At 45.3% G+C, this 12,946-nt stretch overlaps 1 protein-coding gene across 1 annotated transcript in view; it reads right to left on the bottom strand.

Annotated features, from left to right (window-relative positions):
* Positions 1-12,946, bottom strand: part of rgs12a (regulator of G protein signaling 12a) — a 36,247-nt gene that overhangs the window by 2,793 nt on the left and 20,508 nt on the right. The window contains exons 5-17 of the mRNA XM_071535765.1: positions 10,609-10,784; positions 9,915-10,007; positions 9,376-9,519; positions 8,386-8,568; positions 8,125-8,275; positions 7,502-7,599; positions 7,017-7,220; positions 6,657-6,730; positions 6,417-6,543; positions 5,806-5,902; positions 5,379-5,437; positions 4,765-4,876; positions 3,948-4,523 (exon numbers count right to left, since the gene is read on the bottom strand). Of these exons, the coding sequence (XP_071391866.1) occupies positions 3,948-4,523; positions 4,765-4,876; positions 5,379-5,437; positions 5,806-5,902; positions 6,417-6,543; positions 6,657-6,730; positions 7,017-7,220; positions 7,502-7,599; positions 8,125-8,275; positions 8,386-8,568; positions 9,376-9,519; positions 9,915-10,007; positions 10,609-10,784 (2,094 nt within the window). The remainder of the gene's footprint in view (positions 1-3,947; positions 4,524-4,764; positions 4,877-5,378; positions 5,438-5,805; positions 5,903-6,416; positions 6,544-6,656; positions 6,731-7,016; positions 7,221-7,501; positions 7,600-8,124; positions 8,276-8,385; positions 8,569-9,375; positions 9,520-9,914; positions 10,008-10,608; positions 10,785-12,946) is intronic.

Here is a 12,946-nt window from a genome sequence, read left to right as displayed (position 1 = left end):
GCCACGGCGGCAGCAGGGAGCTGAGACAGAGTAGTCAGACTGGAACTTGCCCAGCAGCAGCTTTCACCGAGGGCCGGCTGCCAAAGATCTGCGTCGAGGCCCTCCCTGACCGCCAGATGGATGATAAGGCTGGCCCAGGGTCAGCCGCTGCCAGCTTTCGGATTTGTCACAGAGACTCGAGGAAGAAGACGGTGAAAGGAGCCTGAAGGAAAGCTGAGCCATATGGTCTCTCAGGTGCGCCCTGCCGAAACACGGCCCGAGTCGTTTGCAGAGCACTTTTCAGAGACGGCAATAGGGCAGATGTCCCATTTACTTCCAGGGATCCTTTAATCTTTCCCCACATGGGCTAAAGTTTTCCTCTGAGCAGAAACTCAGGCAACTAACTTCTGTGATTGATCATGGATTCTGAAAGGAAAAAAGAACCACTTTCTCAGCATGAACTCGCTGGATTTATCATTGCTAGTGTTATGTGATGTTTACTACAAAAATACTACAAAATCATTTAATAGTGCAATCAGTTCTTGTTTATGAGAGGGACAGCTTTATTGTTGACTCATCCTAAATGCCCCATGTGTTTAGATTAATCAGCATCATGTGAGTGAATAGACTTAGGCTGTGTGATATCGCCCCCTAGTGGACATCTCAATCACTACCAGCCAAACCTACGCAACACTTGTCACTACAGGGAGAAAGTATTACAGTGATGATTACAGCAAGAAATTATCATTGCATCTTAGAGCAGTGATTTTCAGTCCTGGTCCTTGGGATCCAGAGTCCTGCTGGTTTTCACTCTAGCCAACCAATCAGGGACTGATTTGCACCTGGGATGCCAGGTGAACACAATGAACTACCTGGTAGGATAGAAAACCAGAAGTACTAGTCTTAGAGGATTACCAAATGCTTCAAGATTTTAGGCTTTTAGGAATATTAATATTAGAGTAGATTTGTTTTCAGTGCAAGTGAAATCATACCATGAATTGAATGAATCTGTGTTATCGATACATGTATCACTCTCAGCTTCCCCCATGAACTTGTGTGGTTTGATTCCTTAGCAGAGGAATAAAGGATCATAGGAAACAATAGCAGTCTCAAAATATCTTTCCTCATTAATTTTATGCCTCATATAAAGAAGAAACAAGCAGCCTAGCTTGAACCTGTTCCATCATATTTTAATTGAATTTCTGGTATCGTGACAATAATACGTCTTCAAACTAGTATTGAGATGAGTTGATTTAATGTTCCATCCCGAGTGCAGTTCCTTGAATTCCTCTGGAACAGCAGAGGGCGTCAGTCTGACAATAATACTCACACCAACTGGAGACTGATGAGTGGAGTTTCTGCAGTGACCGAGTCAAGTAGATTGAGAGTTTGAAATCACAGGAATGCCATCGAAAACGCTGCATATTTAACTGCTTGTTTGTAGTGATTGGACTTGTCCTTATTCAATGGGTGCTCATCTCTCAGGCACACACACATTTGATTGTGCCTGTGTGTGTAACTGTCGACCCAAGGGTCAAATATACTTAGTAATGTCTTTGAGAAGTGGGGAGTGGGAGTGTGTTCACTTGCTGCATCTCCATGTTTGCAGATCTGCATGTTTGCATACAGTCACAGCAAGGTGGCAAGCAATATAGAAAATAAGGGTACATTTTGAGTCATAGCCATGTTTCTATTTTAGAGAGAGGGGGTAGAAAGAGGGAGAGACAGGTAGATAGATTAAAAACAATGGTGACAGTTTCTATCTGTAGCTCAGTCAACTTGTGGATAAGGTTACCATGGTGCCCGGTGGTGGGAAGAATCAGGCTGATGCACTTAGCAACCAGAAAAGAGGAGCGAGTCTGTAGAGAAGCAGCAAGGCTTCGCTTCTTCCTCATCATCTTGTGTACATATCACCTTACATGTGGCCTATCTATTAACACAGCCGTCGAGGAAAAAGGTCAGACTCGAACATGTTTTGTCCACCCTTGGTTGAGCGCTTTGAAGTGCAGGATACCTCTGCGCTCGTCAGGTGAACAAGCTTTGTAGCACAGTTGTTGGAAAACATATTGAGCTGTCTTTTTGATTATTTCCCCCTTTTTTAGAGCTCGATACAGAGCTTCAAAGAAGGCTTCCTTGGGATTTCCTTTCAAGTTGAGCATCAAAACATGTTGTTGTCTCTAATTGGACATTTGAACACCAGTGAGGCTGCAGAGAAAGCTTTTGGCCAAAATTGGTAAATTTGTGATAACATCAAGACCGTGTCTGTGTTTTATGATTCTGATGAATGCCCGCTTTGTTTTGCTAGAACATACCACAACTAACACTATTCAGTCTCAGCACTTCACACTTTACCTTGGAACACACACAGTGGAGGAGTGAAAACTAACCAAGTAGGGGGGGAAATGGAAAAATGAAATCCATCTGCAGGGGATGATAATGATCTTGCCCTCCGCAAAGAATGAACCCACACTCCAGCACATCACAGCAAGCTTTGAAAGCACAAATTCAACATAAGACAGACCAGACTGGACAGACCCACAATGCCACACTGACTGGTGAGTCAAAGCTGCACACAACAGGCAGTGACACACACCACCGTCTGTGCACAAAAACCATACACCGAGCAGGTACACAGAACACATCAAAGACAGTTAGCGTTTCACAGTCAGGACTGTGCAAACACACCAAACTGAAGTCTGAACAGAAACACACACCGACACCATGAAACCAAACGCACAGATAGAAAAGCACACGCAAGAGTGGGAGTTGATGAGCGAAGGATGCCAGAAGACAAAATGAGAAAGAGCTAAGGGAGTACGGGAGAAGGCATGCGGAGGCGGAGAAGTGGCGGGGGAAATTGAGCTCACGAACGTGTAAAAAGACAGACGAGAGTGATTTCCAATTCTAACATTTATTAGATCTAATCAAACACAGGTACAGAGTTTATTGGCAATGATTATCTACAACAGGCATCTAGAGAGGGAGTGAATGACCCAGATAAAGAATGACAGGCAATTCAACAATGTCACCAGCACTAAGGAGCACTTGTCCTCCAATGACTACACAACGATTTTCACCTTTTGTTTAAATTGCTACAGCAGGAGTGGACGCCACTTAATGACTCACAGATTTACAGTTATGTAAGAAAAATACCCTTTTGTCACTGACATTGTTGAATTGCATTTACTTAGAGATGGTGGGATGGAGAGGAATACAGCATTTGATTTGTAATGAGTTTTTAGTATAGGCAGGTAGAACAATTACAGTATATTTGCTTTCACAAATAACAATTTCATGGGTCTCCAAAGTCTGGTTTGCTGTGATGTGTTATAACTATAATTATACATAATGAACTCATAATGCCAGTAAACACAGCTGCTGATCTGACTCCTTTCAGTTCTGTAGCAAACTACAGATACTTGCTCATTTGTTCTGAATTATACTGTTCATTACAACATTTATTGACTACAGTACTGTCAAATATTGATCAATAATCCATATGCATTATGCATATGTTACTATTGATAAGTCCTGAAATCAATTACATCAACATTCTCATGCACTCAAGGTACAAAATAGTGTCACTCTCAATGTTCAACTGGAACAAACTAATCCCAATCATATGGCCAACCCAACAATTTGTGGTGTGAACCGAATGACATCCAAGTAAACGTTACTCACTTAATATATATACACATCACTATTTACAATTGATCTGAATGTAATTAAGATCAATCAAACACATGCTTTGCTATGTTTATTAAAAACAAATCAAAATGAGTTTATATGATTGGTGATCTGAGGAAGAATCATTTTCAATTCGTCAATAAAGTGCATCAGAGTCAGTGTAGAGGGAGTTATCATGGAGGAGGTCAGGTCAGACCGTTGGAGTGGGGGCACACACATGCACACACGACACACACACACACAAACACACAGAGCACTGTATCATCACACTGTAGAAATACCTGAACTGGACTGTCCCTCTCCACTTGCGTCGTGAGATTTGGAGCAGGGTGGTGGCGGGGTGAAGTCGGCCTCGGGCAGGCTGCCCTCGAAGGATAGCAGGGGGGCCGGCGACGGGGGCAGCAGGGTGCTGTTGGGGCTGCTGATCTCGCCCTCCCCCACCAGGGTCAGGTCGCCGTGGTAGTCCTCCTCCACGGTCCGGAGGCCCGGCCGGGACTCCGAGAGCCGGGGGATCGGGGACAGATGGGTGCCGAAAGGCATGTGGCGCGGAGGGGGCAGCAGGCACCGCCTGGCCCCGGAGTGTCCGTTGGCGCTGGAGCTGAGGGAGGAGTCCAGGCTCTCCGACCGGAGGCTGGAAGTGAGGGGCCCGCGCTGGGAGACGCCATTCTCTCGGCCCATGCCCTGGCCTTGTTTTAGGGAGTCGGGAGTGGAGCAGGCCAGGTCAGAAGAGACGGAGCAGGAGGAGGTGGGAGGACCCAGACGCAGGAAGTCGGGAAGAACCAGGTCTTCTTTGCTCAGGAGTCCGCGCTGGTCGTTGGCTCGGCTGCTCTGTGCGCGGCTCAGCAGCTCAAAGAATTCTGGGAGCGGAAGAAAAACAGATGGAAGGAGTTACCTCACTGAAACGTCCCAAACAGGTGAGTACCTGGAAGAGGAGGATTAGTCGGGTTTAGCATGCAGCACTGCAGCCTCACATTTGACAGAGAAAATAACCCTCTTCTAGAGCTGCCAAAGAGATAACGGTTAGTCCTGAGGCAAAGCAAAGCCGAGAAATCCACCACAGGTTATAAAAGACAGAGAAGGAAGGAAAGGGGGATTTACCTTCAGCTTCATCTATATTAATCTTTTTCTGTTTTCTCTTTTCCCCTGGGAGCGCTGAGTCTGGTCCACTTGCTCTCACAGAAAAGTCCTTTCCTGATGACCTCTCATCCCCCTGCAGATGCAACAATAACAATGCACTCTGTTAGGGGGAGGGAGGGATGGGAAGGGTCGGAGGGGAGGGGAGAGTACTGGGATGAGGCCATGCATGTGCTGCCAGGCACCCTACTGAGCAAACTGTCCCGATTTACTGAGACTTCATACAAAGATGATCCTGGTCCATCTGTTGTCCGGCTAACTCAATGTCTTAACTGACCTTGCTAGTAGCATAAAGACCAAGTCAGATCTTAGTAAGTATAGCGCGGTAGTTTGTTGTCTAAGCATAGGAAAATGTCAGGGAGCGAGTGAGCCACAGGCAGTGTTAGAGCAAAGGATCCAACAAACAGGAAGTACACACCAATCAAAAGCATGTCATTGGCTGAATGTTAATAAAAAGATTTATTTGGGCCATTACTGATTGAGACTGAACGTTACAGAAGCAGCATAGCAGTGGAGAAGGACAAAACACCATATTTGGACTTATATATGAGAATAAAGACGTTGTCTGAAGTGCTTACTGTTGCAGAAAGACTCCTGGTTGGTGGGTGGCCTTTCAAGGAGCAAGACTTGGGCTTGTCTATTTGAGAGAGAGAGAGAGAATATTGTGAGTTAAGAAACATAAGGAGAGACAGAGAGAAGAGGGAGGTGGTGGAGGGGACATTTGGGGTAAGTATGCGACATGTCCTCCAAATCTAATATGTGATTAGGTAGAAGTAGAAGTGGAACAACAGAAGAGACACTGTTTACAACTGGCAGTTCAATTCCTGGAAACTGATGTTCTGCGCAGAAAGAGCAACAGTGGAGGACAGGTGCCAGTGGGAAAGACGATTTCTTCAATCCATTGCATTTATGAGAACTTCATTGTGTCAGCAGGTCAGAGCAGTGCCTGTTTTGTTGATGTGATGTCAGTTTTAGTGGGTGTGTGTAGGCTTTAGTGTGTCTTACCTTTCCCCGAGGCTGGGTCCGCTCGCTCCAACACGACACGCAGGCCGTCCAAGCTCGATATGGGGGCACCCAGGTCCAAAGACTCACTTTCTCCGCTCTAAAACGACACGTTTGGGAAGCCAACACGTTAGCATCTTCATTTAACACGCTGAAATCTACATACGTCGCTATTTAATATCTCTTAGCCTATTAGCAATGGTTGACATTTTGGTTCCCTTCTTCAGAATTATGTTTATCTGCCTCGTAATTCATGACAGTCAATTTATAAAGTGGCTTTCAGCTTTGCATCTGCTATATAATACAGTTATAATGCCTGGAAACCCACAGGACCAAAATAAATCTTCTGGCAAGGATTTGGGGGAGGAGTGAGGAGTCGGCATGTTTGAGGAGTGTCGTCATTCTTAATTATAGCCCTGGTGCTCCATCATCAGAGGCTGGGTTGAGTCAGCGAGTGCTAACCACTGAGTAGAGATGGAAAAGGATGCGGTCGCTTCCCTCCCCTGACCATGATACTCCACCCTGCGGCACTGTCACACACTGTATCGGCTGGTCTTTGGACTCACAGGAGTTTCAAACAGATTAAGGCATTGTAGCCACCGGGGACGACTTACTATTTTGGCCACGAGATCGCTGAGGTGGAGGCCATATTTGGCAACCACAGGACGCAGGACCTCAGTGACTGGTTTGGTGGGTTTGGCTTTCAGGCCCACGGAGCGGTTAATGGGCACCAGGTCCAATCTAAGAATACAGGGAAAAGCAAAAATAAATGTTACGGTATAAAAAGCATACGCAGAAAAGTAGACAATCACAGGAACTCAACAGATCCAAGCAATCTCATTGATTGTCAATACCTAAACAAGGTGCGCTTCTCCAGTCTCAAGTCTCGTGAGCTTAGGGTCATGCAGTCTTGGTCCAAAACTAAAGGCTGTGAGGAAAAGACAGAAAGAAAAACATGATGGACACCAGCAACAACACATAAACATTCACAAAACAACAAACACAGTATCTCCTCAAAACAAAATTTAATCTCTAGTTTAATCCTCTTTAATCTCATTTTTTCAATTCTGTTCAGTTCAATTCAGCTCTTTTCAGGGTCAGTTCTAAAAAAGACTCCCTGTGGATCGTTTCAACTCTCTCAAAAGGTGCTCAGCAGCAGTGTTCTGGCTGTTAAAATGTTGCCAGCAGATGTTCTTAGCATTTGCCTCACTCACCTTCTCCCCTCCCACCAGGAAGAGGTCGACGGCGGCCATGTTGACACTGATGTTGTGACAGAGATCTCGGAGGACCTCCCTGATGGAGGCGCCGGGCCGCAGGGTGATGGAAGAGCAGGAGCCGTCGGGCAGCATCACACTGCTGTGTTTGGGTGAACACTCGCGCACCCGCTCCCACACCGCCACTGAGTGACGATTATCAGCCTAAAGGAGAGTTCACAGGGGGAAATTAATATGAAGTCTCTTTTTTTAAATCAATAAAAATAATGTAGTATTTTTATCATTAGTGTTTTCTGGCTAAACCTCAGTTGATCCAATTGTCGGGAATTACAGCATTTTTGCCTTTACATTCTGATGTGTGGTCCAACAAAAAATGAGTAGGCTGACAAATGCAACAACAAAAAAAAAACCTCTGGCCTCTTATGATGGTCTCAGCAGACACTAAGCTCTGTGTTGCCATGGTGACTTGCCCAGAGGAATCTTACCTCGATCTTGCCAGCAGAGCAGGAAGTGGCCATCTCCAGACTGGTACCAGAGGACAAGGAGCCTTGGGACTCCCTGCGGCCATTACTGCCCCAGTAGTCTGCACAAAACACCACAGAGGAAGGTGAGTTCACACAGACATGAAATATTAGCTCACTACTCAGGTCAAATGACACTAGTTGATCGCTACACAATCCTCTTGGTGGTCAACAGACAACAGGTGCTTGTAATCAAATGCATATTTGTGACTAAGTAGCAGGTGTGTGTAATTAAATTACATTAGAGCTAGTCAGTGAGAAGTGTTTATGTTAAAACACCAATATAAAATGCATGTTAAGTTTAATTTCAGAAGATACAGAGGATGCTGAAACAGAGCTTGAATCATGAGGAATTGCTATGCATTCACAGCTTCAATGCAGATAATATTCTACTTAATGTGTTAAAATACAAATTTTTCATGCGTGTGATACTTAAATCACTGTAGGGCAATTATGTGTCTTGTTCAAGGACACTTCAGCAGGTTGGATGTTTGTCGTTACAAGGGCTTGAACCTTTTGAATCGCAGCCACAAGTCTCTCAGTTTTGATCTGCAAAAAAAAAAAATCAAGTGATAGGAAGTTCTCACCAAGGTTAATGTCTCCAATGTCCTTCTTCTTGGGCCCCTTCCCAAAGCTCCTGTTGCGGGACCAGGAGAAGAAGATCCCTCGCTTCTTGTCAGCGCTCTCATCTCTGGTGTCCTCGTTAAGCGACCTCCCTGATCTCTGCTTTCTGGCCTCCTGCGGGTTTGGAGGAGAACCAGAATTAACTAAATTAACCTGCCAACTTGTACTGATGAAGCAATGTCAACAGATTAACTTGTATACAGTCAAAATGCTTATAGCGGTACCTTTTTGGGCGTGGAGAGGGTGGAGCGGTCGGAGCTGGCGCTGTGTTTGGACGGCGCGGGGCTGCAGGGGATCTGGTATGGGTCAGGCAAGGGACGGCCTTCCACCTCAGCCAGCATACACTCCTGGTACAGGGAGGACTTGAGGAATCGGGAGTAGCTGTCGAACTTCATCAGGTTAAAGATCTGCGGACAGGGAGAAAGAGAGAGCGGGTGTTTGTGAGAAACCGAGAGACAAACGGTAAAAGACAGAGGGTGAGGGAGGTAAGGAGAGAGGGTTGGTGAAAGTGAGAAGAGAATGAGAGAAGGGGTGAGGGTGACGGAGGTGAGATATGGAGGGGGGGGCGGAGGGATTTAAGGAAGGACGGAGACAAATGGAGAGAAAAAACAAAATGGACAGGGAGTGGGAAAGAAGAAAGGGAGGAGAAGAAAGTGCTGGTGTTAACATATGGTTACAACTGATGTTATGACAGGTGTCCTAACATTTAACGTTTTGTTATGCTTATGTGCAAGTTGAAAATATACAGACCTTTGTGCGCGCATGACTATGTGTCCGTGTGTACAGTATGCGCTAGATTCTCAGTGTGGGTGTATGCCAGTTTGTGTTTATCTCTCTGGTAAAGTCTCACAGCCCTTTCGTAAACAAACCCAGATGGTCACCAAAAAAAACCAATATGCTTGTGCAAAGTGACTAAAGGCTAGATGAGAACAAACCCCCCTATTGCACACTGAATCCCTCCTAACAATAGTGCTGTCTACAAAAAGCTCTCGCACTGATCCTCTAATCATCGGTGTTGATACAGTACAACATAATAATGTCAACTAATCAAATGCTTTGTCTCTTAAATGGACGTTGCCTGACACAACCAGAGCCAACTTGATTTTATTGCAAAAATATTTGAACCAACAGCCACAAGTGTAGAAACACCACTTGTGTCAACCAAGATCTCCTTGTATCTTGAGAAATTAATTAATCTGCTGTGTTGCCGGTACCTGTAGCTGCTGGGTCTTAAACATGTCGGGCCGCGGGGAGGTGAGGACGTCGTCAGCCAGCTGGGCTTGGCTGTCGATGTTGACCGGCGTGGTGGCCTTGCTGGACAGGAAGCTGTTGTAGATCTCTCCCGCTCTCTGGGACAACTGCAGGAAATAGATTAGATGTTGCTGAATTTCAAGAACAACTGTAGACAGTTATGTTGCTACGCGTCCTTTCGTCTGCTCCTGTGTCAATGTGTTTTTGCACAAGTAAATCGCCCATCAAGGTGCCATTTGAGGCGGTTTGAATTCTTATGACAAACACATTAGTGACCACATACTCTACAATTTCGGTGCCATTAAAGAAAACATATGACATGTATACAAACCACCTTACACCATCATGAGTGTATACATTTTTAGCATGGGAGGGAATCAAATGCCAAACCCTGGCAGAGTTAATGCCATGCTCTACCAATTCACACAAGACCACAATACACTGAACCACAAAAACAAGCATTGGCTGTATCTGTATCTGCAGCTGCATAAGGGGGACTTACCTGCTTTTTGTCAGTTGCAGGGACATGACTGAAGTATTCACAGGCCTGCCAGAACAAGATATTCTCCTCACTGAATTCCTTCTTGAGGAATTCCTGTGAAGACAGACAGCACACAGTTCATATATGATCTTATACCAAGACTCTCTATCACTTTCTCATCTTACCAATGCTGTTGTTGTTGAGACCAGTAGTGAGGCTAGAAATTGCCGGGTGTAATGTTGTGAACAAAATAAAAGCCTAAGTGTAGGCAGAGGGAAGTGTAGGCGAGCGCAGTTCTGATCAGTGCGGAGACAAGGTGTGGAGGGAGATGGCTCTGGAACGCCAGAACTTACTATTGAGCCTTCTGGAGGTGTTGTAGGCCGAATTCAATGAAACATCTTTTGTGTGGGAGGTGCCTACATGATGAGCCGAATGACATGCCCGCTCTCACCCACGCTTCTTCGCTCTTACATCTACTACACAAAATCTGAGGTGACTATCAATCCGTTGTGCTATTTTGGGTGAACACCTATGTAACATCAGATCTGTGTTGGTAAATTATAACCAGTGCAGGGAGTTAGTAACTACAGATCAAATATGCCAGATAGAAACCCTTCGTGACAGCTATCCAAGAGTCAAGAACACTTTTGGTAGCCTCTGGGGGGCTTCAATCAACTTGAGAAACTTAATTCTCTGTGAGCTTTGCCCAGCTTACCGAAAAGTAGCGTACGCCCACCGGGTCCTGGAGGAGACGCTCGAAGCAGGCGGCCCAGCTGGCCACACGTCGATCCGAAAGCCTCCGATGGCTGCCCGCTCCTGGCAGGCTGCCATTACTGTTCAGGCTGCTCTGGCTGCAGCATCCCTGCAACTGGACCCCGCCGCCGCCATAGTCTAGAAGAGAGGAGAGCGATAGGTTAGAAGGTCCCACAAGGATAATTCTGACCACAGTGAATCTTAAGCCCATTTTCCAGTGTGTCCTTTCTCGGGAGTTTTACATGCTCTTTTCAGAGAAACAGGTGACTTATTTCCCACCTGTAGACACCACTTGCTTTCATTTAACTCCAAACAATATCAAAGCCAAATTTTCGAGATGGCAAACCAGGTGTAGTAACGTGATTCATGGAGGAAAACATGACAAAATTTAGCTAGGCCCCATTTTTGTCAATGAATAGTACATTTGAATGTTTTTTATTCAATATGCGCATTCAAAAAGCCCTTATTGAATGAATGGGGCAAAAGTACTGTAGGTGTGGCGGATATGTAAACATAGGAACAAGGAAGTAGGCAAAACACCATAGCAAAATAACTATCATCAGAACAATGTCGGATTTTGAAAATTTCAAATGCTAATGTGACTAGCTAGACGAATTTCAGAGCATTAAAATAAGGTTTTATTTTACGACGGGTAGACATACAAATCAGTCTGACTTCATGATAATAAAAAGCTTGTTTCTTATCTGCTGTGAGACCCACTCACACAAATATAGGCGAAATCTAGGACTTTTCCACAACACAAAAAAAACACAGGAATTTAATAAGGGACAGAGGGCTTCACATTCACCAGGACGGACATGGGAACCCTGCAAACTAGAACTCACTACAATAATCTAAAAGAGAGAGGGGAGATAACATAGATGCCAGCCGATAAGAACATGAAATCCTCTACAGTGTAACTACAATCATCTGCCAAAGTCTGGCGAGAGTGGAGAGGAATGGAGGTTAGAGGGTTGGCATCAGGGGAAGAAAATTGCAGGTAAAAGGAAAAGACTAATCATTTGACAGCCATTTGACAAAAGTCTAGAACCTGTGGAAATTCAGAGAGGAAAGAGGGTGTCCTAAAACTCGTCTAGAAACAAGAATTTGGAGTGAAAGGGTGTCCTATAACTGCACCGAGGAAATTATATAAAGTGCAACCACTACCACAGATTACAGCAGGAGGAATAGAGAACGGGTTAGAGGGTCGAGGTAAAGGACAAGTGGGTTGAAAGCTGATGGCATGAATAATGTTCCCATTTGCTGCATCTCTCACCATTGTGAATGTTTAAAGAGAGTGTCAAAAGTAAAAAGAAGTTATGAGGCAAGTGTGGGTTAACAGATCTGATTGTATCCCATGAAAAAACAGCAGACGTCACCTAGCCGAATTTAAACTCAGTTGGTAAGAGAGCAGCAAAGAAGGAGCAGCAGGAAGAGGGGGCAGACTAAGGAAAACAGAAGAAAGAGGGGGCAGACTAAGGGAAACAGAAGAAAGAGAGGAGACATGGCTGATTACAGGGACACGAGGGTGGAGAACAGGGTGAGGAGGTGAAAAAGACCCAGGAGCTGCTGGTCAGCTCTGCACAGTACCCGCTATCACGGCGGCAGATGGCCACTTCAGAGCTGTGGGCCGACCAAGCAGGGAGCGCACAGTAAAAATAAACAAACAATAGGGTCACGGTGGGATTTGTTACCACTATATAGCAGGTGTCATTCAGTGGAGAGTCAACCAGTGGGCAACCGGTACTGACTGACGGAAATGTTAGCTAGGTCAAGTAACTCAAGTCTTGAATGCTGCGTATCTGTGTCTTGCCGATACGCCTGCGCAAGTGGAGGAGGATTGACAAATAGGTGTGGGTCAACTGTGGCTTTGTGAAATAAAGGCACTGCAAATAGTGCGTGACATCACTGACAGCCTTACACTGAAGTCTTTCAATTTATGACTAATGTGGCCGCAACATGGCCTTCAAACCTACATCCTGGTGTCTTGGAAAACTGAATCAGTGGATGTGTCACCAGGATTATAAAGCCATTAAGCAAAGCGTGACAGCCTGAGATACCGTGGAGTTTTCTCTTTCCTACAAGGCCAAATGACTTGTTTGACTGCCATGTTGAAATTCCCCCATCTAAAGTTTGCAGACAAGCTGTTTGTTTGGACTTGGTTTATCGTATTAGGTCTGAGGCTTTGGGATGCCGTGTTTACCACATTGTGTGCCGCTTTGTTAATGAGATGGTTTAGAGAGCAAACAGCCTTGCAGGTCTGAGCCACATCCACAGTGAAAGGAAAAAAGCAGCACTCT

The sequence above is a fragment of the Centroberyx affinis genome, unplaced genomic scaffold (genome assembly GCF_046629955.1).
Source record: "Centroberyx affinis isolate AG114_WGS23_722 - 3 ecotype Tasmania unplaced genomic scaffold, CSIRO-AGI_Caff_v1 ptg002764l_1, whole genome shotgun sequence".
In the NCBI taxonomy this organism is placed as follows: Eukaryota; Metazoa; Chordata; class Actinopteri; order Beryciformes; family Berycidae; genus Centroberyx; species Centroberyx affinis.
This window is presented reverse-complemented; position numbering and strand designations above follow the sequence as displayed.